The 24,546-nt window shown below is 46.2% G+C and overlaps 1 protein-coding gene across 3 annotated transcripts in view; it reads left to right on the plus strand.

The window, feature by feature from the left end:
* TTF2 (transcription termination factor 2) overlaps positions 1 to 23,138 on the plus strand; it is a 42,358-nt gene extending 19,220 nt beyond the window's left edge. For 2 of the 3 annotated variants that reach the window (XM_040471429.1, XM_040471431.1), the window contains 15 exons: positions 612 to 693; positions 2,897 to 3,016; positions 4,379 to 4,529; positions 6,327 to 6,435; positions 8,926 to 9,110; positions 10,073 to 10,226; positions 10,475 to 10,566; positions 11,432 to 11,517; positions 12,125 to 12,261; positions 13,227 to 13,397; positions 15,659 to 15,717; positions 17,469 to 17,619; positions 18,310 to 18,392; positions 20,353 to 20,427; positions 22,360 to 23,138. In XM_040471429.1, the coding sequence (XP_040327363.1) occupies positions 612 to 693; positions 2,897 to 3,016; positions 4,379 to 4,529; positions 6,327 to 6,435; positions 8,926 to 9,110; positions 10,073 to 10,226; positions 10,475 to 10,566; positions 11,432 to 11,517; positions 12,125 to 12,261; positions 13,227 to 13,397; positions 15,659 to 15,717; positions 17,469 to 17,619; positions 18,310 to 18,392; positions 20,353 to 20,427; positions 22,360 to 22,504 (1,800 nt within the window). In that variant the 3' untranslated portion in view covers positions 22,505 to 23,138. The remainder of the gene's footprint in view (positions 1 to 611; positions 694 to 2,896; positions 3,017 to 4,378; positions 4,530 to 6,326; positions 6,436 to 8,925; positions 9,111 to 10,072; positions 10,227 to 10,474; positions 10,567 to 11,431; positions 11,518 to 12,124; positions 12,262 to 13,226; positions 13,398 to 15,658; positions 15,718 to 17,468; positions 17,620 to 18,309; positions 18,393 to 20,352; positions 20,428 to 22,359) is intronic. The other variant, XM_040471430.1, reaches the window with a different exon arrangement.
* The last annotated feature ends 1,408 nt before the right edge of the window (positions 23,139 to 24,546 follow it).

Consider the following 24,546-nt stretch of genomic DNA (forward strand, 5'->3'; position numbering starts at 1 on the left):
GCCATGCAGCCTGGCATAGGGAAGCAGCTCAAGAGAAATGACGGAATCACTGTAGAATTTTGAGCGAGGCGTTTTCTGAAGATTGTTGTTGTGGCAGAGCACAGGATAAAGTGGAGTGAGAAAAGACTGGAAGGGGGTGTCAGTCACAGGGCTGTTGAAATTTAGGACTCACAGTGTAGATTAGGACATTGCCTACAGAGTGGAGACTCACGTTTAAAGGAAAATAAGGAAGAGCCATCGAAATGCCTTCGTCAGTGAAAGGAAGGTGGCCAGTGAGAGGTCTTGGCAGCAAGCAATAGAAACTGCCTGGCGATCAAAGCAGACACACCAAGACTCTCCCTTGAGGGGGTAGGGGACGCTCTTGATAGATGCTCTTGATAGACATGCTGGCTGGTGGTGCAAGTCTGTCCCAGGCACACCAGGACATATGGTCCCCCTAGGTCAGAGGCGGACTCGGGGACATCCGAGGAGCAGTGAGCAGCCCCGTGACAGCTAGGATATTGGGAGGATCACTTCCAGACACGAGAATCGGAGCGCATGGAGTTCGTGTAGTCAGGATCCAGCCCCTCATGAGGAATTTGTACTCAGCTTTTGATTCTTACCTCTATTAGGTCCCTTTGCTACTGCACCAGAAGCAGGCGTTAGCTTGGTTACTATGGCGGGAAAGTCAGAAGCCACATGGAGGAATTCTGGGTAAGTCTGACATTATGATAAGAGTCGACATATGTTTTGTAATTTTTTTCTCTCCTCTCCTCTCCTCTCCTCTCCTCTCCTCTCCTCTCCTCTCCTTCTCTTCTCCTCCTCTTCTCCCCTCCCCTCTCCCTTTCACAAGAGCACGTGTGAGCCAGAAAGGGGCAGATGGAGAGAGAGAATCTTGAGCAGACTCCACACTGAACACAGAGCCCGGTGTGGAGCTCAGTCTCACAACAATGAGATCATGACCTGAGCTGAAATCAAGAGTTGGACACCTAACCAACTGAGTCACCCAGAGATGCCCCCTCATTTGACCCTGTCACCAGCTCTGGGGTGGGCACTATGATGCCCCCTGTTTACAGATGAAGAAACTGAGGCGCAGGGTGGGAAAAGCAACATACTCAAGAGGTGAGGTCGTGGTAGCACACAGTAGAAGCTGACTGTGGCTCTTTAAGCAGAAGGAGAGTTCATTCTCGGGTGGCACAGAGTGTCTGGGAGATGTGGAGAGCCAGGCTGGAGACCAGATATCTAGGAGCATGGCCAAAGCCAAGTAATAAACTCAGTGTCCTGTGGAAACTGTCATGGCTGCTTTGCTCAAGCACCAGAGGAGAGCATTGCCACCCTAGAGTCAGAGACTCCTGTCCCCACCCTTTCGTGCAGAAAGGATGTCACAGGGAACCTCATTTCTCACGTTGCTTACATCTGAGTTGAAATCTTATGTGAGTTGAGTGCATGTGATCTCCAGAGCCAGGTCACGCTGCCAGGGCCTTAGGTGCAGGGGACCCTAGAAAGTAAGTTTTCCAGGTCTGCTTTGGAGACTCCTCAAACTAAAATTTTCCAAGGGGTTCAGCTTCTAGAAAACATGACAGACGGCCATGATGGCTAGTAAGTGGCTGTGTTGGGGATCCTCAAGGTTCGATGATTTGCTAGGAGGATGCACAGCATGTGGTCGTACTCATGGCTGTGATTTGTTACAAAATAAAAAAAGTAGGGGCGCCTGGGTGGTTCAGTCAGTTAAGTGTCCGACTCTTGATTTCGGCTCAGGTCATGATCTCATAGGCTTGTGAGATCGAGTCCCGCATCAGGCTCTGCGCTGATGGGATTCTCTCTCTCTCTCCCTCTTTCTCTCTGCCCCTCCCCACTCTCTGTCTCTGTCAGAATAAAACAAACTTTAAATAAGTTAATTAATTAATTAATTAAATTGATTTTGATTTGCTAGAAATCGAAGTCAGCAAAGGAAAAAGGCACATGGGGCAAAGCTCAGGGGAGACCAGGTGCAAGCTTCCAGAGACCTTTCCCAGTGAAGTTACACAGGGTGAGCTGTGATGACACATGTAAGATGTTACCAAGCGGGGAAGTTTGGGCCCCAGGTGTTTACTAGGAACTGGCCACAATGGCAGCTTCCGGCCTGTTGGGTCCTGAAATTCCAGACTCCCAGAAGGAAAGCAGCTGTGCAGCATAAACCACATCATGGGGGCACAGTTTAGGCACAGTGAGCCGCTCTTACAAGGTCTGGGAACGGTGGGAACCCTGCTTGAATTCGTGTTCCCACACGCCAGCCCAGGGCCGACCTTGTCAGCGGGCCTTTCCCAGGATGGGGGTCAGATGTGTGGTGCTAACTCTGCATGGTAGCAGGGCCAGAATGCGAACCAGAACCCATGCTGTGACATTTTACTTCTGCTTATGTCAGAATGCTTATTGAAACTGTTCAGGTGAGGATGAGAATATTCTATAGGGTACAAACAATAAATTAGGTAAGTTCAGTGACTGGCACAATGACACCACCCAAGAAGTGTTCATTTATGGCGCTCTTTGATGAATAAATGAAGGGAATGGAGGAGTGTTTTGAACGAACTCCACCTACTGGATCCTTTTGCTTCCAGGCAATACCACCAAACTGAGATAGATGTCCACGTATGCATCCGTTAAGTAACATTTCAGCATGGAGACTAGAATAAAATCTAAGTCCTAAGTTCCAAGTTTTGCAAAAGTCACAGTAAATGCCTTTGATCTAGATAGTAAACAGCAAGAGCTAGGGTTCATCTTCAAACACAAGGTGAAGGATTTGTCAGGCTTGGAAAGGACCTAGATCCACACCAGCAGCACAGCAAGGGCTGAGGTCTGCCAGTGGCTTCTCTCTTCAAGTGGAGGTGATGCTTTGCCCTAAGTAATGGACTGTCCGATTTTTGTTGTTGTTTTCCAGCGGATGATATGGGATTAGGAAAAACTCTGACAATGATTGCACTCATCCTGACCCAGAAGAATCGGGAGAAAAACAAAGAAGAAGACAAAAACCTGGCATTGACCTGGCTTTCCAAAGATGGTATACAGATAGCCTGTTCTTTCCTAAGTGGACATTTTTAAGAGTAGACATTTTTAAGCTCTGAAAGAACACGTTTGGTCATACTTAATTCATCTATTGGAAAACTAGTGTTAGACTCTTTCCTGTGCCGTCATTTCTGATGCTATATCTGCTTAGTTACAAGTGGTCATTTCTCCTTTTGCTATAAACTTAGCTTGACCTGTAATTAGAAAAAATTTTATAGAGAGAGCCAAGGCGCTGGAAGGGCTCTGATGATTATTTCTGTTAATGTTGAGGACATAACCATAGGTTAGGTACAAATTAGTTAATATATTGTTTTCTTAAGGAAGGTCTGTCACAACCTCAGATTTTAGCCACCATAGCAGAAGCTGTTTTCCAAGTGTTCTGAAATTCCAGAAGTTTCCAAATTCTAGACAATTTCTACCTTATCTCAACCTCTGTTTGAAAGTAAAATGTGCAAGTGCATTAAAGGTCCTACATGTAACATATTGGCATCACCACATCACGTGGAAGTTGCTAACATCCGCCAAGACAGTTGGTGGGTCAGTTGGTAGGACTGTTTTAAATCTGCTGTCCATTCTCAGGACCTCTAATGAACACGGTCGCAGCCGGGTCCTGTGCCCCTGGGTTCATGCAAAGAGATGGGGGTGCGGGCAATGGTACAAATACTCCATCCCTAACCCATTCCAAAGCAAGCTTGGCTTTTCTGAGGGGTTTTGTACTTACATTATAATGTGGATGTAATTAAATTACACTTTTCAGAGAAAATAATACTCTCCTGTGACGAATCCACTCGGGACGAGATAGGAAATGATCCTACCTCTGCCTCCTCACCACTGTGGAAGCATATTGTTTTTTCTAGACTGAGGCCACGTACTGTACTTTCCCTCCTCAGCCTCTCTCTCTCTGACATTTGTACAGGGGAAAACATGTACGTGTTTTGAGTTGACAGATCACCTCTTTTATTTCCCATTCTGTGGTACCCTGTGCGTGGAAGTAAGAGCAGCAGTTTGTTAAAAATATCGATTGAGGGGCGCCTGGGTGACTCTGTCGGTTGAGCGTCCGACTTGGGCCCAGGTCATGATCTCGCGGTCCGTGGGTTTGAGCCCCACATCAGGCTCTGTGCTGACAGCTCGGAGCCCTGAACCTGTTTCAGATTCTGTGTCTCCCTCTCTCTCTGACCCTTCCCTGTTCATGCTCTGTCTCTCTCTGTCTCAAAAATAAATAAACATTAAAAAAAAAAATTTTTTTTTTTAAAATATTGATTGAAAGAATGAAAGTCAAGAAAAAGAGGAAATGCCTTCAAGGAGTCAGAGACGGTTGAATGAGCGTAACGAGGTGCTGATTTTTTCCCCCCTCAAGACTCCTCTGAGTTCATTTCCCATGGAACGCTGATCATCTGTCCTGCTTCCCTGATCCATCATTGGAAGAACGAGGTGATGAAACGTGTGGGCAGCAACACACTAAGAGTCTGTCTCTATCATGGGCCCAATCGGGAACAACGTGCAAAAGTGTAAGTGTGGAAATACGGCGGTTGGTGTGAGCCCTCGGCATCTTGGCTGAAGGGGCCTGTTGGCCTTCCCCGCTCTCCCTGGGCTTTCATTTAATCAGGGCTGATGATTTGTGAAGACCAAGGGCACTGTTGTCAACCCAGCATCCTTCACCTGTGAGAAGAGATGCAGCTTGTAAGAGAATGGTGTTCTTTTGCTGTATCCTTGTCCCCGTCCTCAACAGGAGCTGCCATATGAGGTAGCCTGAGGTGTCTGAGTTGTCAGCCAGGGAGCAGCAGCATTTCCTCTGGAACAACAGGATCTGCCACAGTCACTCATCATTGTTGAATATCTGAGTCCAGCTTCACGTTCTTCTTCTGTTCGTACACATGCAGCCAGCCCAGTCAGCCCAGTCTTACAGAGCATTCTGATAGACTATTAAGGATTGTGTGATACAGACTGGTGCTCTTTTTCACATATGAACCATCTAAGAAGTTTTAGACTCAAGGGTTAAGGGTGAGACCTAACCAAATTCCTGAAGGGAGATGATCAGGAAGGAGAAATGAAAATCCTTCCCCATAGGGTCATTTTAGTCCTAATCTTTGCTTTTGGTTTTCAAGGAATTATTTTTTGGTAAGATTTTATTTTTAAGTAATCTCTACATCCAACGTGGGGCTTGAACTTACAACCCCAAGGTCAAGAGTCACATGCTCCACCGACCGAGCCAGCCAGGAGCCTCTAAAGGAATTGTTTTTTGTTCCTAATTGTGATGTGATGGTCTGGGTTGAATACTTGCTATCTAGTCACGAACAGAGTTGTTTCTGCTTCCGAATAATCTCCCCAACCTCTAATACTAGAAATTTGACCTCCTAAAGAACAGTGAGTTGCACAATTGGGGGCCTTCAGTCTTACAATACACCTACTCTCAGGAGTGAGGGTCGCCTCAGCAGATGGAAAGTATCAGGGCAGCAGTGACAGGCCTGCGTGCCTTCTCCAGCAGAGTGCTGTCAGTGGCCTTTGTTCCAGATATTTATTAGAAATAAATTACACCTCACTTGATTTGCACTTTGAGCATATCTGGTTTGGTGTTCCGAATGCGCTAGTTGACAGTTTGGAATCATTCTTAATTCTTCTTCTCTGTGTGAGACTAAGGCAATGTGTAGACTGCACTCCCTCTGAATTAAGCATATCATTTTTATCAGAAGCATTTATGGACATTCGCCTAGGTGCACAATATTACGTTTCGTTGGAAAAAAGATTTGTACCTTTTGTTAAGAATCTTTACGTTTAGAGTACAGGAGAGGTAAACTCCAAGCTTACAGCATGTATTTTTGTACCCAAATGTCAAAGCTGGGTTAATGGGTTTTCAGAAATCCGTTATAGAATCATAAGACGAAAGATCAGCTATAGATGAACAATGCTTTGAGAGTTTCTTACCTCCCTGAGACTTCAGTGTCAGTCTAGGTCAAATCATTACTAAATGTTAATTCTCAATCCTACGCTGCTTCTGTTATTGCCAGATTGTATCAAGCTTAAGATGATGCCAGCCAGAGGTTTTTCTTTCTGACTCGTGGGGTGGGAACAGGGAGGCTGTTTAGTAATAGTGAGCAGGCTATAAAAATGATCGGATGTCAGAGCTAAGGAAGCCTAGTGAGTAAAGTTTACCCCTCCCAAACCATGTGTGTGTGGATTACGGACATGAGTTAACGAATTCTGCTGACTGTCCTTGCAGCCGCTCGCATTTTTTATAAACGGGTCATCCCCACCTGTTTTGTCAGTCACGGATTGTTTACTGCTTACTCTGTGTTATATCTGTGCAGATTGTCTACATATGACATCGTGATCACTACCTATAACCTTCTGACCAAGGAGATTCCCACACAGAAACAAGAGGGAGTGATCCCGGGTGCAAACCCCAGCGCGGAGAAGGTGAGTCTGGGAGCCACCAGGGAAACTGGAGCCACACCTCACTTAACTGGAGTCTTTCCGCAGCATCAGAGTAAGGAAAGGTACCTTCCTGGGAGGGCAGGAATGGCCTAAACATTCCACCTGCAGAAACAAAGAGTTCTTCCCTCTGTTCCTTTTATTTTAGACAAACTCATCAGTAGTAAAGGTTGAGGTTTGGCACAGTATTTAGTTGCTTTCTTGAACTAATAATGGTAACTACATTATAGTTGTAATGGTACTCATCACATGAATATGGGAAACCCCACTTGCAATTTTTTTTTTTTTAATTTTTTTTTTTCAACGTTTATTTATTTTTGGGACAGAGAGAGACAGAGCATGAACGGGGGAGGGGCAGAGAGAGAGGGAGACACAGAATCGGAAACAGGCTCCAGGCTCCGAGCCATCGGCCCAGAGCCTGACGCGGGTCTCAAACTCACTGACTGCGAGATCGTGACCTGGCTGAAGTCGGATGCTTAACCGACTGCGCCACCCAGGCGCCCCCCCACTTGCAATTTTTAGAGTCTTCGGAGTATATACTCTTAGGGTGTGTGTGTGTGTGTGTGTGTGTGTGTGTGTGTGTGTGTGTGTAAATACACACACACACACATTTAAAAAAAATTTTTTTTAACATTTATTTATTATTGAGAGACAGAGAATGAGCAGGGGAGGAGCCGAGAGACGGGAGACACAGAATGTGAAGCAGGCTCCAGGCTCTAAGCTGTCAGCACAGAGCCCGACGTGGGGCTCAAACTCACCAACTGTGAGACCACGACCTGAGCCGAAGTCGGACGCTCAACTGACTGAGCCACCCAGGTGTCCCGATATATTTTTTTTTCTTTAAGTAGGCTTCACATCCAGTGCGGAGCTGAATGTGGGGCTTGAACTCACGACCCTGAGACCAAGACCCGAGCTGAGATCAAGAGTTGGGCGCTTGGGGCATCTGGGTGGCTCAGTCAGTTAAGTGTCCAACTTTGGCTCAGGTCATGATCTTGTGGTTTCGGGGTCAAGCCCCACATCAGGCTCTGTGCAGCTCAGAGCCTGGAGCTGCTTTGGATTCTGTCTCCCTCTTTCTCTGTCCCTCCCCCACTCACGCTCTTTCTCTGTCTCAAAAATAAATAAACAGTAAAAAAAAAATTTGTTTTAAAGAGTCAGACACTTAACCCACAGCCACCCAAGCACCCTGGGGTATTTTTTATATTCAATGTGAAGACCAGTATTTTAGTACAAGTATTTTTGTATTAAGCCATTAACAACTGCCTCTCCACCTCCCAGGAAAAGAGGTTGCAAATAATAAGGCTACAAAAGGGCCAGAAGCTAAACAATAACCAGACAAAAAACCCTGAATGTTTGCTAGGACGGCCAAGTAGTCCCAGTTATACAGCACAGAGGCTTTATTGCGTCGTTACCGTGGGGCTTTTTTTCTCCTGAAAATACTGTGCTGTTCCAAGAACTAACCTAGCCATATTCGGGCTAATCTCTAGAATGCTTCTCCAGTCAGAACAACTCTTGACTTCTTGCTGATAATTAATGTTTGAGGTTCTCCAGCGGCTCCTCATTGCTTTCAGGATCAAACCGTAGTCCTGTTGCAGGACGCGGTAGACCTTGTAGGAACTTGAACTTGCACGTCCCTCGTCTCCCACCCCCTGCGCCTCATGCTCACTTGTACCAAGGGGCGGACACCTGCCCTGCGCTGTCATGCTGTTCTCCCTCCGAGTGGAACGCTTTGCCTCTGTTCCTTTTCTAGGTTAGTTAGTTAGTTATACCTGCTTTGAGAGTTCTTTAATCCTCTGGTTAAATGCCTCTCCTAGACCTTGTGCTTACTTACGTCATAGCACTCTTCACATTCAGCGAACGTTAAGGATCTACTATGTGCTAGATGGTGTTTCAGGTATTAGGGATGTAGCAGTGAGCCGGACTGAGTAGATTTTTCCGGCGTGTATTGAATTACCCAGCGGGACTTAATATATAAACATCATGCTAATCTGGATGCCTGATTTTCTTCCCTGCCAAATTGTGAGCTCCTGGAGGCTAGGAACTGTCCTTTAAGTCTGATTTCATATCTTACACATAAAAGTAGACCCATCAGTACAGTTCTAGTGAATTTTTATAAATCTGGTCAATATGTTATTGAGTGAGTGAATTTCCAGGCTTGACACCCAGTGTAGTCCTGACCCATGGCCATTGCCCAGAAGTGGGTAGAAAGGATAAAATGAACTTAAGTTAAAACATTTTACTACTAAGCATCTTAAACTGAAAGTTGGGGGCTCTCAAGTTGACTTGTTTATTTCTGCCCATTAAGAGTTTCCACTTTTGGTTTCTTCAGCTCAATTCTTATTTCAGTATACCTGATTTAAGCCCTCAAACTTGAAGGTAAGAATGGATCCTCCATACTTTTTCATATTTTCCCTTACCTTCTTGAAGACATGTACATTCTCCCATACAGTTGATGGATTTCACTTGGGTTTCTTCCAGGATATAGCAAAAACACCTTTGCTTCGAATAGTCTGGGCTCGAATCATATTGGATGAAGCTCACTGTGTTAGGAACCCCCGAGTGCAGACTTCCACAGCTGTGTGCAAGCTAGAGGCCCACGCCCGTTGGGCTGTCACCGGAACCCCCATTCAGAACACCTTGTTGGACATGTATTCACTGCTGAAGTGAGTAAAACTCTCCAGGATTATGTCAGTGTGAACCGTGTCAATAACCCTTCATACTTGTTTCATATCTCATGATAAAGTTCCAGAGTGTGCCAGATTATCTCGGATAGCAGACGGCAAACCTGACAACCTTTAAAGGACAAAAGAATTAATATCCATGAGAAGATAACCAGTTGATTGATTGGCAGGTACAAGACTTTGATGACATCCAGCCCCCGTGTGTGAAAAAATACAGGACGGATTAAAATGAAAGGAAACAAAACCCTCTTTCTTCAGTCCGGTGAATGTTCTGGGCTTTTTCCACTTTAAAGCATATGTCCTAGGGTCAGGCCTACTATTTTATTCGACGCAAACAGAAAAGAATGCTGATTTTAAAGTACTTGCTTTAATTCAAGTCCGCCTGCAAGAGGATAGGGAATTTCTCTGTCAACCTTTGAAGCTTTAGGAATAAATTCTATCTACTGATGGCGTGTTTTGCTGTAGCAATACGGACAATGTTAATGGGAAAATTCACATTTTATAATGTGGCTTTATTACTGACTTGGATCCTTTTGATATGTCTGGCAGAGCTTTGCTATGAAATTCACTGTTAAAAATGATTGACAGATGTAACAGAAAATCTGATTTGTTTCTCATCTTTTCTTTTTTAACGTTTTATTTTTTTTATTTTTGAGACAGAGAGAGATAGAGCATGAGCGGGGTAGGGTCAGAGAAGAGGGAGACACAGAATCTGAAACAGGCTCCAGGCTCTGAGCTGTCAGCACAGAGCCTGATGCAGGGCTCAAACTCATGGACCGTGAGATCATGACCTGAGCTGAAGTCAGACGCTTAACCGACTGAACCACTCAGGCGCCCCTGATTTGTTTCTCATCTTAATGTGTTTCCTTGGACCCTTTTCTCCTCCTTGAACTATCCTTCAATACTTCCTTCCTACTCTCTGTCTTCTTCCCCAACAAAAACAGATTTCTCCGTTGCTCACCATTTGATGATATCCGACTGTGGAAGAGCCAGGTTGACAATGGTTCAAAGAAAGGAGGAGAACGGTTAAGTATTTTAACCAAGAGCCTTTTGCTGAGGAGAACAAAAGACCAGCTGGACCCCACCGGCAAGCCCTTGGTAATCTTACTTTCACGCGTCCCTGGGCGAGGCCAGGGAAGGGGGGTATCCGTATCCCTGCCTTGGCTTGACCAGCCATCTGCTTTGCTCCTGGGGGTCTCTGAGTGTCCCGTCTTCCTGTGAGGGGGCCCCGCAGCAGTCCTGATTTAGGACAGGGGGAAGTGCTGGCCAGGCTTTGACTAGGTTTCCAGTGTCCACGGTGGGGATTTACTCTCTAATGCTTCACCGGCTGCTTTCTCCTCCTCCAGGTGATGCTGCCCCAGCGGAAATTTCAGGTGCACCGATTAAAGCTCTCTGAAGAGGAAGAGAATGTGTACAGTGTCCTTTTGGCAAGATCCAGGTGTGTGCAGTGAGGAAGCACCTCACATTTGTTGTTGTGTTATTCCTGTCCCTGCTTGGGAGTGAGTCCAGGCTTGAGGAATACAGGATTCCTCAAACTGCATTTATGCTATTATCGATGAGTTTGGATATCTGTGTTCCTCCTGTTTGTTTTTTCTCCCTTTTTCTCTCACCACCCACTCCCCGACTCCCCTCTGTCTCATATACACACTATGTTCTTCATAGGCACTAGAAGCCTATGCAAGGGCTTCTTCCTTGCATAGAAGCCCTACAGTGTGGTCACTGTACATCAGTTCTATCTGGTCCTATGGGGCCGTATTGGGAAAGAACATCCCTTTGACCTTTGACCTGTTACTCAGCATCTGGTCGGACTTAAACAAAGAAACTGCTCTGTAATCCTTGTCATCTCTTCTTTATGCTGTCTCTAAAACTCTTGTCCTTCCCTAAATTCCAGATTTACTCTCTCCCCCTGGGTACCTCTCACTTCCAGTGTGAATATGTTTTTTTCTTTGTAAACTCATGTAGTATTATAGTATTTATTAATAAACATAAACTAATACTAATTAATGTTAGTGTTACATTAATGTGTTGTAAGTTAGTAGTAAGTTATCATTAAACATAATGTTCTATAATATTAATGTGTTTATTAACCCTTATCAATCATTTAAAAAATGACTTGGCTTTTAAAATAATTAGTTTTCATTACCTTTGGCCAGTACTTGCCATGAGCCTGGCTTTATTCTAACAGATCTCCCCTTTATAATTTTGCAGGGTCCTACCGCAAGCACAGTTAAGCAGTGACCATTGTAAATGTCTTTGGTTGTAGCAAACATTATATGTCCATTTTCTCTTTTGATCTGAGGCAGGTCAGCTCTGCAATCCTACCTCAAAGCAGGGCATGAAAGTGGAGGCAACCAGTCTCGAAGAAGCCCTGATAATCCATTCAATAAAAGTAAGTAGTGGGACCCTCATAAATACATACAAGAAATGAAAATGTGGATTTAGAGATGGGACATTATGAATCCTTTTTTTTTCCTTTTTTTTAAATGTTCATTTATTTTTGAGAGAGAGACAGTGGGAGCGAGGGAGGGGCAGAGAGAGAGAGACACAGAATCCAAAGCAGGCTCCAGGCTCCGAGCTGTCAGCACAGAGCCCGATGAGAGGCTCGAACCCACGAACCGCAAGATTGTGACCTGAGCCGAAGTCAGACCCTTAACCGACTAAGCCCCCAGGCGCCACTATGAATTCTTGATCTGAGAGAGTCGATCTTAGCTAGGAACCTCAAACCAAGCCAACCCAAGCTGATCTCCATGCACCAGGCCTGGTGATGTAAACTTCTTTTCAGTTACTTTTGAAATCCGCTTTATTAAAATGCAAGTAGGTCTGCAAAGAAAACCCATGTTTCATTTGGCTTAATTGGTAGGGAAGTCAGTTACAGCTGTGTTACCGAATCTCAGATCAGAGAAGTTCACAATGGCCTCCTTGAGTTGGCGATTCCTCCCCATATTTGTGCTTTAAATCCTGCACTGTTTCTTGTGGTTTGTTTTCCTTTGTGGAAGTGGCTCGGGAGTTTGGGTCCGGCGGGCCTGGAGCCTCTGTGGCCGCGGACTCACAGCGGTCTGGCACCCCCCACGTACTGTTGACACAGCTGCTGAGACTCCGCCAATGTTGCTGTCACCTTTCTCTGCTGACGTCGGTAAGAAAAGCCCTTTGCGTGCATCTCCAGAGTGGCTGCCAGAGAAGTCCATTTCTTCTGTTCCGGGGTCCAGCCGCTGGATCAAGGGAAATGGCGTTTTGGGGTGCTTCTGGGTTTTGGTGGGGCAGAAAAGAGAAGTCTTACTTATTTTACTTTTCACTGATTTTGAGATAATTCCCCTAGTATTGAGAACAGGTTGTTTGTTGTTGTTTTTTTTTTTTAAGTTTATTTATTTTGACCGCACAAACAGGGGAGGGGCAGAGAGAGAGAACACCCCAAGCAGGCTCTGCACTGTCAGTGCCGCGCATGGCACGGGGCTCAAACTCACGAACTCAGAGATCACAACCTGAGCCCAAATCAAGAGTCGGGCACTTAACTGACCGAGCCACCCAGGCGCCCCGTGAGACAGCTTTTACTGTTCTTTTTGTAAATGAACTTTATTTTAGAATGGAAAATGTCATTTTGTGAAAACCATCCATGAATACTTTGGTATTTGAGGATGCCGTAAAGCCAATTTAGCTACTAGTCTTTTCTGCCTTCTGGTGGTATTGGGGCTTTTAAGGCTAGTTGTGAAAACTCAAGTATTTATATAATTGGAAAAGTGGCCCTCACATCTGATAGAGGCACGTCCATAATTAACATGAGTGTTATTCTTTCTGAGGAGCTGTAGTAATGCGTTTTGATGACAACAGCTTAATTAACTGTACTGCTTCCGCTGGGGAAAAGAGAATGGTCATGGAATCTGGCATTTCTCTGAGAAGTGCCATCATTTGATTTATGTTTAATCTGGTGAACAAACTTGCCAGACTACATTCTGGGCAGGGTTTCTCTGAGGAGACACTGATGATGAATTAGAAGACAGTTGGCTGTGTGAAATGTTAGATGGTCATCACTGCCTTGGCAAAAAACCTGTCTCGCTGCCTCGACTATGCACCACCAGTTCCCGTCTCCTGTATTCTTCTCAGGCCCTGGACCCGGCAGAACTGAAAAGCGAGGGCCTGGTCCTTTCTCTGGAAGAGCAGCTCAGTGCCTTGACGTTGTCCGAACTCTGTGACGCGGAGCCTTCTCCCATCATTTCCCTTAATGGTGAATGTTTCAAGGCGGAGATCTTTGAGAACACAAGAGCAAGCAGCAAGGTACTTTGGTCACCTCTGTTCTGGTAGAGAAACTGGGATTCCTCGCGCAGGTTCGTGTGTGCGAGGGGCACGTTGGTCCACACACGTACAGCTCTTGCATTTCAGGGGTAGAACTGTTAGATTTTAGCTAGTGTGGCTCTGCCTCCAGTCTTAAATTCTGACTCTATTTCACGAGTAAAACTAGGCTTTCAGAGGGTGACCTGGGCCAGCTGCAGCAGCAAGGCAGGTTTTCAGTCACGGATCGTGGGAAGGCTGCCTCTCAGGTTTACGCCAGTGGCGGGGCCTAAGTGAGCCAACAGTTTGTTTCGGGAAAGCCTTAAGGGACAACCACAAAGGGTTGACCCTGGAGACTGCTGTAATCCATCTGAGCGCCAGTTGCTTGGGCTTGCTGAAAGGCATCCGTCTTGTGAGTGTTATTTCCTAAATAGCCTTCTATCTTGGTTAATCGTTTTTGTTCCGTTTTCATGAAAGCTTCCTAAGGCTGAAGCATTCCGGTAGAGGGAGGCTGAGGTGTGCTGTAACCTGAGTCCTGCCTTTCTGCTGGCTGGCTTGGGGCATCCGCCATGAGGCTGTGCACCCCGAGAGTGGAGCGAGTCTCCCTCGCGGCTGCTGTCGAAGCTGCCATTCCCAGCCTCGGCCTCTTCCAAGGCTTTAAAAATAATAATAGTTTTATATATATGCATATATGTATATATGTACGTATGTATGTATGTATATATATACATACATATATATATATAACTTAAAATAAATAAATAAATAAATAAATAAATATGTATATATATAACTAGAAATGAGGTCACTGCCAAGGGAATGGTGTTACTTAAGAACTATTTAAAAAAAATTAAAAAAAAAATTTTTTTTAATTTTAAAAATTAAAAGACAATTTTTTTTTAACATTTATTATTGAGAGACAGAGAAAGACAGAGCATGAGCAGGGGAGGGGCAGAGAGAGAGAGGAAGAGACACAGAATCCGAAGCAGGCTCCAGGCTCCGAGCCATCAGCACAGAGCCCGATGTGGGACTCGAACTCACAAACCGTGAGATCATGACCTGAGCCGAAGTCAAACACTTAACCGACTGAGCCACCCAGGGGCCCCAAGAACTAATTTTAATTAAATTTTGAAAGTATTTACTGAGGTCTTGGCCACCAACAAGTGGGAGAAAACGTAAGAAGAACATCGTATGTGGACGGACTTCATGTCCTCGCACCTTCAGAGTGAGCTCTTGGCTTAGAACTCAGAGTCCTCATAACCTGTGCTCCTCATCTAATACTCGGGTGATATATATTCATAAGACTTCTTTGTGCAAGCCCATTAAGAGTGGTTCAAGCCACTTCAGGCTTCATGTGGAGCAGGGAGTTTGGGTAGAACACACCTAAACTCCTGCAGAGTGTTGCTGGAACTTGACCCCAGCTTGTGGACCATGACTCCGGCCCTCCCACTACAGTTTTCTCGGGAGACCTCTCGCCAGCTTGTTTGTGTGGCAGTCCGAGCACTTTCCACAGCCCCAAGTCTCCAAGACACGAGGGGTTTCATATGCCTGCTTTTTTTGCTCCCCACGAATTCACAATGGTCCAGTCCTGCGCCCCAGGTCCTGCCCAGCGTGTTTGTTCAGATAGGAAAGCAGCCTCGCGAGTGAGGGTGTCTAGAGGTGACCTCTTTAACAATAGCAGCGTGGGACAGAGCCCTGAGGGCACCGAAGGGTCCGTCTGAGTCAGCTGCTTGTTCACTGATGACGAGTCTAAGCCCTTCACCAGGAGTCCCAAAGGGGTACAGCTGCGTGACGGCACAGTAAGAGCTGTCTTCGTCTCCTGATTCCTGGTCCGGTTTTCTTACTCCTCCACCATTCTGGGGATGCACTCCAGCCCTCCAGGCTTTCCAAAGGTCATTCGCATTAGCAGTCGCGAAGAGTGAACCCAGTGGCTCTCCCAAGTCGCGCTCGTGTTCTTACCAGCTGCGCCCATGTGGACTCACATGTGCTCTGAGGGGGGTGAGAAATACCCAGAGAGCTTCTTCGGAAGCTTAACAGGTGTTGCTCAGATTGGACGGGTCCTCTTCTTCAACAACCTGTGGAGCAGGCCTTCAGGGGAGGAAAGTGACAAACCAGCATTTTAGAAAGAGCCCCCTGGCTGCAGAGAGGAGAATGGCCTAGAGTGGGGTACGACCAGAGGCAGAGAGGCCAGTTCAGTAGTTCAGGGGAGGGATGATGGAAAAAAGCGAATTTGCTGCAACTTACATGTGTTAAATAACGTTTCCCAGATTTCATCTCTGTTGGTGGAATTGGAGGCAATCCGAGGAAATGGAGGGTCCCAAAAGAGGTAAATGTGTTCTTTTGTTATCCAAGTATTGTTTGTAATTCATCAGGAAACTTTGACATTGCTGATAGTTCTAAGTGTTAGCTTTTTATAAATCAAGGACCTTAAATCATCCTCTGGAGAAAGCACTGAAGTTAGAGCACAAATTCTCTATGATTTCTAGTTTACATATTTGTGGCATTGATTCAGAAGGAAATCCCTAGAGGATCAGAGTAAGTTAAGCACCTGGAGAAGTGTTTAAAAGTAGAAAACCATAGGGGGCGTCTGGGTGGCCCTGGCAGTTAAGCATCTGACTCTGGATTTTGACTCAGGTCATGATCTCATGGTTCATGGGATCAAACCCTACGTCAGGCTCTGCGCTGACAGTGTGGAGCCTGCTTGGGATCCTCTCCCTCTCTCTCTCTCTCTTTCTCTTTCTCCCCTTTCCCTGCTCACACGCATGCATGCTCTCTCTCTCTCTCTCTCTCTCTCTCTCTCTCTCAAAGTACATAAATAAACATTTTTTTTAAAGAGGTAGAAAAGCTGGGGCCCTGGGTGGCTCAGTCGGTTGGTTGAGTGTCCAACTTCGGCTCAGGTCATGATCTTGCGGTTTATGGGTTCAAGCCCCGTGTCAGGCTCTGTGCTGTCAGCCTGGAGCCTGCCTCAGATTCTGTGTCTCCCTCCCTCTCTTGTGGGGCGCCGCCCCCCCCCCCCAACTTGTGCTTGCTCGCTCACACACGCTCTCTCTTAAAAACAAATATTTTTTAAAATGCTTTTTTTTTTTTAATTTTTATTTTTTCCAACGTTTATTTATTTTTGGGACAGAGAGAGACAGAGCATGAACGGGGGAGGGTCAGAGAGAGAGGGAGACACAGAATCGGAAACAGGCTCCAGGCTCTGAGCCATCAGCCCAGAGCCTGACGCGGGGCTCGAACTCCCGGACCGCGAGATCGTGACCTGGCTGAAGTCGGACGCTTAACCGACTGCGCCACCCAGGCGCCCCTTAAAATGCTTTTCAAAAGGTAAGAAAACATCTCAAGAAAAATAAGGGAGTAACAGATGTGAAAGGCAGGGGTGAGGCATGGATCAGGGAGCCCCACGGTGCTGGGAATTTTCCTGAGTTGGGTGCATGGACCCATTTGTTATTTGTTATCCTTACCTGTGTGTTACAAACCTGCATTTGTGTATATGGACTAATTTGATTTAAAAACTTAAAACTATGGGGTGCCTGGATAGCTGAGGTCATGATCTCAGGGTTGTGAGATCGAGCTCCCCGTGGGTCTTTTGCTGCATGTGGAACCTGCTTACAATTCTCTTCCTCTAAAAAAGAGATAGAGATAGAGATTTATAGATAGTTGTAGTTATAGATACAGACATATAGCACGGAGGCTGGGGGGTGGGACTAGAGATGTCCCAGCATCTTGTTGTTGTGGCTGGCAAAGGGAGGGTGGCCTGTATCCCTTTCCTGCAGGACCACAGATCTCTGGGTGAGCTCTAGGCCCCCAAATGCTAGGAGGCTGCAGTCCTTAGCCGCCACTTTATTCTGACCTCCTTTAGCTTGAGATACATTGCACCCTGGATCTGGAAACAGCCAGCAGCATTATAACCTTACAATGTGACCTGAGCGTGTGCCTTTGCCCCCCAGGGAGCAGAAGGCCTTTACTCGTCCACATTTGATACCTGACTCTTAAGAGTAACAGGGACGTGAAGGCCCTGCAGATGAATTTGTTTCCTCTCTGCCTGGGGCTGATGTTTTGTTCTCCACTTGCTTCCAGCGTCATCGTCTCCCAGTGGACCAGCATGCTGCACGTGGTAGCCTTGCACCTGAAGAGGCACGGCCTGACTTACGCCACCATCGATGGCTCCGTCAGCCCCAAACAGAGGATGGACCTGGTGGAGGCATTTAACAGCTCCAGGGGCCCTCAGGTACGAGCTGGTCACATCAGAGCTCTGTAGTCGAGAGCAAATTATTCTCAGTTATATACAGAGAGCATTCCGGTGTAGCAGCTCAGCTATCAAAACATTCATTGCCTTGCTCCCTCCACATGCTGTTAATTTAGGAGGCATTTATTGGCGTATGTATCAAAGTGTGCAAATCCTTTAAAGAGAATAAAATATGAGGGCTGTAGAAGCAGAGGAAGAGCAGAACTGGTTGGACCGAGTGAATCTTTGTGGAGGAGGCAGGCCTTGAAGGTTAGATGGGGGTTTGATGGGAGGGAGTGTGGGGAGAAACGAAGTAACAGCAAGAACACGGAAAACTTTGGTGGACTGATGGGCAGGAGCATTCACAGCAGCAGGCGTCGGGGTGCAGAGACCCAGGGAACGGACGGAATCTGGTTAATGGAAAGTCCGCTGCGCCAGCCACCCCAGTGCTCTCAACTGTAGTATTTGTGTATTTTGGCGGGCATGCATGCCTTGCGTTTTGAGGTTGACCCACAAAAAAAAATACGAAGTGAGTTTTCTTAAAGGTGAGGCATGGGAGATAACATCTCAGAGTTTTGGGCCAGCAGAAGGAAATTTGATAGGGATTGATCTTGGGCTTGAACCTGAGACAGAGGGAGAGCTGTAGTAGGAGGCCAAATCCATATAAAGGGAATGCTGTGCTTTCTTTTGAAGGTTATGCTAATCTCTCTCTCGGCTGGAGGTGTTGGCCTAAACCTGATTGGAGGAAACCATCTTTTTCTTCTGGATATGCACTGGTAATGATTCTGGATTCTCCTTGCATCGTCAGCAGCGTAGCACGAGGATCTAGGGGCTACAGGGGCGTTGGGGCCTGACTTCCTATGTTGAGGATGCTCTTTTTGCATTCTGGAGATGCCTCCGCTGCATGGGTGTGTACAGGTACAGGGCTAAACAGGGTGTAGGACTGCTGATGGGCCTGAATTCCTGAGCAAGCAAGGCTTCAAGTGACTACTTAAAATAGCATTCGCTTTATTGTTAATCTGACATCTGTTTCCATGGAAACTGGGAAGAGGGCTTTTTCTCAGGGCTAAGAGCTATCTCACTCAGTTTTACCTCCTCAGAATACCATATTTCACACACATTTGTTGACGTCCAAGGAAATTTCAACCCTGAAAAAGAAGGAGCAGCTTTACTGCAAAAGGAAAAGGGCTTTTCTAATTACGTTAGGAATACACTTAACACAAGGCCATTGGTTTTGCACGTAGCATCAACATTGAGAGCATAACAGCAAATTTCCTAGACATAAGATAAATGAGTTTGTGTGTTGGTAGGAGGAAAATGTCATAATTAGTCTCAGTTTGGGGTTTTCCAATTATGCCAAATAGGGCTTTTGTCTGATTCTCCAGGCGGCCCAGATTGGCGCAAACAGGCCAACCTGTTATCATCTTCTGGGAGAATGTGTTTTGGTCTTATTTGGGACTCCCTGATACATGTGAGGGAGGAAAGCAGAGTGGGAGTTAAATGCTGATTTCTGGGGGTGCCTGGCTGGCTCAGTCGGTGGAGTGTGCGACTCTTGATCTCAGGGTCATGAGTTCGAACCCCACAGTGGGTGTGGAGAGTACTTAAAAATAAAATGTATTAAATTTTTTTTTTTTTTTTTAATTTTAGAGAGTGAGTGAGAGCAAGTGAGGGAGAGGGGCTGAGGAAGAGAGAGAAAGAATCCTAAGCAGGCCCCATGCTGAGCACGGAGCCCCACGCAGGGCTTGATCCCATGATTCTGGGATCGTGACCTGAGCCAAAATCAAGAGTCAGACCCCTAGCCGACTGAGCCACCCAGGGGCCGCTAAAAATAAAATCTTGAGTACATACGTAAATACATACATGGCTGTGTTTTGAAATGGAGAAATCTTGTCCAAGATTTCAAAGAGGAAAGATGAGAAACTAGCTTGAAGTTGATAGTGAGAATCTATAAAGAAGACAAGAAATTAAGTTCCCTTAGTTGAATCTTAGGATATGAAAGTTAAAAACGGTGTTCAAGGGGCGCCTGGGTGGCGCAGTCGGTTGAGCGTCTGACTTTAGCCAGGTCACGATCTCGCGGTCCGTGAGTCTGAGCCCCGCGTCAGGCTCTGGGCTGATGGCTCAGAGCCTGGAGCCTGTTTCCAATTCTGTGTCTCCCTCTCTCTCTCTGCCCCTCCCCCGTTCATGCTCTGTCTCTCTCTGTCCCAAAAATAAATAAACGTTGAAAAAAAATTAAAAAAAACAAAAAAAAAAACAAAAAAAACCCACGGTGTTCAAGATCATTAGGCAGCCCTCACGTTCCCGGGTAGCGATCTGAAGTTGAGGTTCCAGCTAGTTAGTGATCGAAATTGAGCATTGGCGTCCCCTGTGTTACTTAACTGTTGTCAGCTGATGGTGGTGTGGGGTTTCTGTCGGCACACTGACCCGAGCTTCTCATTCGAGGGCGAGAAGATATTCGAAGCTAATCTTTCTGAGGGCAGCATACCATATAGGTCAAGGGATTTGCAAACTTGCTCTGCAGATATTTTAGGCCCGATGGTAACTGTTTTAGGCTTTGTGGGCTACATAAGTCTCTGTCCTTTGTTCTTCTCTATGGGCTTTTCTCAACCCTTTAAAAATGTGATCACCGTCTGTAGCTCCGGAACTCTCCGGAAGCAGCTGCAGGCTGGCTCTCCCCAGGGCACTTGCCCATCCAGCCCAGGGCGACAGCACCTCTGAGCTTTGCCTCTTTTCTAACAGGAATCCATCACTCGAAGACCAGGCTTGTGACCGAATTTACCGAGTAGGGCAGCAGAAAGACGTTGTTGTGCACAAGTAAGTCAAGGCCTCCCGGGACCTAGGCCCCTTCCCAAGCTTTACTTTTGTGAAAGTCTTTCTTGGGGGGTGTTTTCATAGAACGTAAAGTATTTGGTGAGCGCCTGACTAACGATGCCCGTGAGGCACGGCCTCCCTTGTTCCCACAGTCCGGAAGGGAACACAAGCAATATGGGGGTACCCTTGGGGTTGGTCCCTGCAAGATTGCATATTAGGCTAGGGAGAGCATCCTCCTCCCCACCCTTTATTTATTTAGTTCTTGCTTTTAACTTTTATTTTGACATACTTTCAGACATGTGGAAAAGAACGTAAGAGTTCTTAAAAGAATAATATCCCAAAAAATCTTGTTTGCAAAAATAACGCCAAAAAGTTCTTGTGTGCTGTACCAGGTATATGTGTGCGTGTCAGGGCCATCAGTGAATTCCACAATCTGCCATACACAGCGACATGCTGCTTTCCCTGTCTTTAGCTCTCTCTTCACCCTGTATGCACCTCCATTGATAATCCTGTCTACTCCAGGGAGCCCACAGTCTGTGTCCTCATTCCCAAGCTCTCCGACACATCAGACCTAGATACCCAAATCCGTGCTAAACGTCTGAGTCTGAGTGTGCACCTACTCATTCACTCGTGCTTTCGTCTCATTTAACTCCTAAAACTAATACCCGTTGAGCACTCACTGTGTAGCAAGTACTGTGACGTGTTCCAGGCACTCAGAATGTCGCAGACGGAAATGGGATACCATAGCCTCATGTCTCTTGATGCTTCTGAATTCCTTGTCTTTGTGAATATCCAACTCTGGAGCCACAGACTATGTTCCTCCCTTTTTTCTCTTCACATACCAAGTCCATTAATTTCATTTTCTAAATGTCTGTTACAACCATCCCTTCCTTTCCCTCCGCACTGCCACTACCCTCTTCCAAATCTAAATTTCTTAGCGTGACACGCAAAGCCGCTCACAAAGTGGTCCCTGCCATCCTCTTGAGCTTCTGCCATTGCGGTACAACATGGCGGAGTCCTTTTGACTTTTGCCCTGGCCAGACTGGACAGCCTGCTCTTTCTCCGACACTCCATGTTCTACTCTTTGTGCACACTGGGCACATTTCTGTAGCACTTTCCAGCTGCCTCGTGTTTATTTTCAGGTCTCTCTTCTTTGTGTGCTCTTTGAGAGCACAAGATACCCATCCCTCCATTCCTACACACCTGGCATGTTGTAAATGCCGAATCAGTGCGTGTCGAACGAGTGAATGACAACAGTGGCAGTTCTTCAGGTTGTACAGCCTGTGTTCGGTGTGAATTAGCCAAGAAATGAGACACTGCACTCACACCAGCACACATACACCTAGCAGAAACTCGATAAGCTTTCAGGCCTTCTGACTGGATCAAGATTGAGCTTTTTGGGTGGAAGCTGATCTCTACAGTTTTGGATGGAGATATCTTTGGCTTATTTTGGCATTTTTTCAGTTACCTCAGCTTCAGAAAGAAACGCAAAATAATTTACGTCACATCATTTTAAATGGGCACATACTTAGTCAAGGTTGTTTGGGTCTTCTAAGCGTGGAGTTTTTAACTAAACCTGAGAAGACTTAAAGGAAGAAATCTTAAAAACTAAAGCCTTGGGGCGCCTGGGTGGCGCAGTCGGTTAAGCGCCCGACTTCAGCCAGGTCACGATCTCGCGCTCCGTGAGTTCGAGCCCCGCGTCAGGCTCTGGGCTGATGGCTCAGAGCCTGGAGCCTGTTTCCGATTCTGTGTCTCCCTCTCTCTCTCTGCCCCTCCCCCGTTCATGCTCTGTCTCTCTCTGTCCCCAAAATAAATAAACGTTGAAAAAAAAAATTAAAAAAAAAAAAAACAAAAAACTAAAGCCTTGGGTAGAAGTTTGAACGTGTTATATTAAATATGCTGTTTTGGGTGTTTGTTACATATCTATTCTTTTAGGTTTATTTGTGAGGGAACAGTGGAAGAAAAGATCTTACACCTTCAAGAAAAAAAGAAAACTTTGGCCAAACAGGTTCTATCGGGATCTGGAAAATCTGTCAAGAAGCTCACGTTGGCTGACCTCAAAGTCCTTTTTGGCATCTAACTTCCTGTTTACCGGGCTCAGGGTAGTGCTGCTGTTGGTTTGTGTTAGGATCTGGGAGAGCGACCTACACGTGACCCTCCGAGCCCTCCTTGGCCCTAGGCCCTCCCTGGAAGGAGGCGTCATCGAGCCTCAGTTACCATGTTAACTAATTGGTGAGTCAGTCAGGTTAATCAATCGACTTATTTAAGAGTGACAGAGAAACTAATGAACTACTTCAGAAAAAAGAAAATGCCTGAGAGTTCAAGAATTTTGGGAACCAACGCCAGGACAGTTGTAGGAAAGCTTCAGTAAAAGCTCAAAACGCCGTCTGTTGCCTTTCTCTTCTCAGCTCAGGGGGGACCAGTGTCCCAGCTCCGTGCCATCTGTCCCTCTCCCGCCAGTGAGGCTGCTCCTTTTAACATGTCCCTGGGCGGAGCAGAGAGGGGACCCCGCGGCCATGCCTCTGTAGCTGCCTCCACCAAACAGTTCTCCCTCACAGGCGTGAGACCAAGGAGGTGCCTCGTACGTGAGCAGGTGTCTGTTATGGGCATCATCACAGCATTCAGTATTTGGTATCGTTTCACCTAGTGCTGTTCCACTGTTTCCTGTCACTGTGATACCATGTGCTACTTGTGAAATAAAATGGACTATGTGTGTGTGTGTGTTTTTTTAATGTTTATGTATTTTTGAGAGAGAGAGTGAGCAAGTGCAAGCAGGGGAGGTGCAGAGAGAGAAGGAGACACAGACCCCGAAGCAGGCTTCAGGCTCTGAGCTGTCGGCACAGAGCCCGATGTGGGGCTCGAACCCACAGACCACGAGATCATGACCTGAGCCGAAGTCGGACGCTCAACCGACTGAGCCACCCAGGCGTCCCTGCTATGTGTCGTTTTTTACAGTACAGGCAGACCTCCCTTCATGGCGCCTTGTGGATACTGCATTTCTTGGCAACAGCATTTGCTCACTTCCTGTCTGCGTCACAGTTCGGTAACAATGTTTCAGGCGTTTCCTTATATTTGCATGGCTGGGATCTCATGATCAAACTTGAACAGATGAGGAGCTGCTTCTGATGGATGAGCAAAGACAGTGGTTTCTTGAGATAGAATCTGCTCCTGGTAAGGATGCTGTGCGGACTGTCGAAATGACAATACAGGATTTAGAATAGTCCAGAAACTTACTTGATAAATCAGCAGGGTTTGAGAGGATGGACTCCAAGTCTGAAAGAAGTCCTGCGGTGGGTAAGATGCGGTCACACTGCATCACAAGCTACAGACAAATTGTTTGTGAGTTACGACAGATTTCACTGTTGTCTTAAGAGGTTGCCACAGCCAACACCACGATCCATGTCAAGGCAAGACCCTCCACCGACTCGCTGAAAGTTCAGATGATAGCATTTTTAGCAATAAAAGATTTTTAAATTAACATATAATATATATGTCGTTTAGACATACTGTTGCACATGTAACAGACTACAGTATGGCGTAAATATAATTTTTATATGCACTGGGAAACCAAGAAATTCGTCTGACTCACTTTACTGTGATATTTGCTGTACTGTGGCGGTCTGGAACCGAATCGGCAATATCCGAGGTATGCCTGTGTTTGCATTTTTACAGATTTACAATATTTGGAGCACTTTGTATCACAGTCTCACTTAGTATTAGATCATGGTAGTATTTCTGCCATCATATCCTTTAGTATTTGTATGACGGTTGGTTTAACCCGATAAATGTGTGCCCGACGCTGTAGCAAAGATAATGCTGTGTGCTCACCCAGCCTCTTCTTCCCGGACACCCAGAGAGACCACATTTCCCAGTCTTCACTGCAGTCACATGGGCCCGTATTACTGAGTTCTAGACAATGGAATGAGGAGAGAAGTGATGTGGGTCATTTCTTACCTCCCTCTCAAGCTTCAATGACTCATCAAGCTGTTTCTTCCCTCATCGGCCCACCAGATGCAAGGAACTGATGGACACCTACAGAGTCCTAGAGAAGCCTCTAGGTCAGGGATTCTTATCCTACTTCTGGCCCATGGACCCCTTTGGCAGACTAGCAAGTGTCACTTC

This window comes from Herpailurus yagouaroundi, unplaced genomic scaffold (genome assembly GCF_014898765.1).
Source record: "Herpailurus yagouaroundi ecotype Mexico unplaced genomic scaffold, PumYag 77, whole genome shotgun sequence".
Taxonomy (NCBI): domain Eukaryota; kingdom Metazoa; phylum Chordata; class Mammalia; order Carnivora; family Felidae; genus Herpailurus; species Herpailurus yagouaroundi.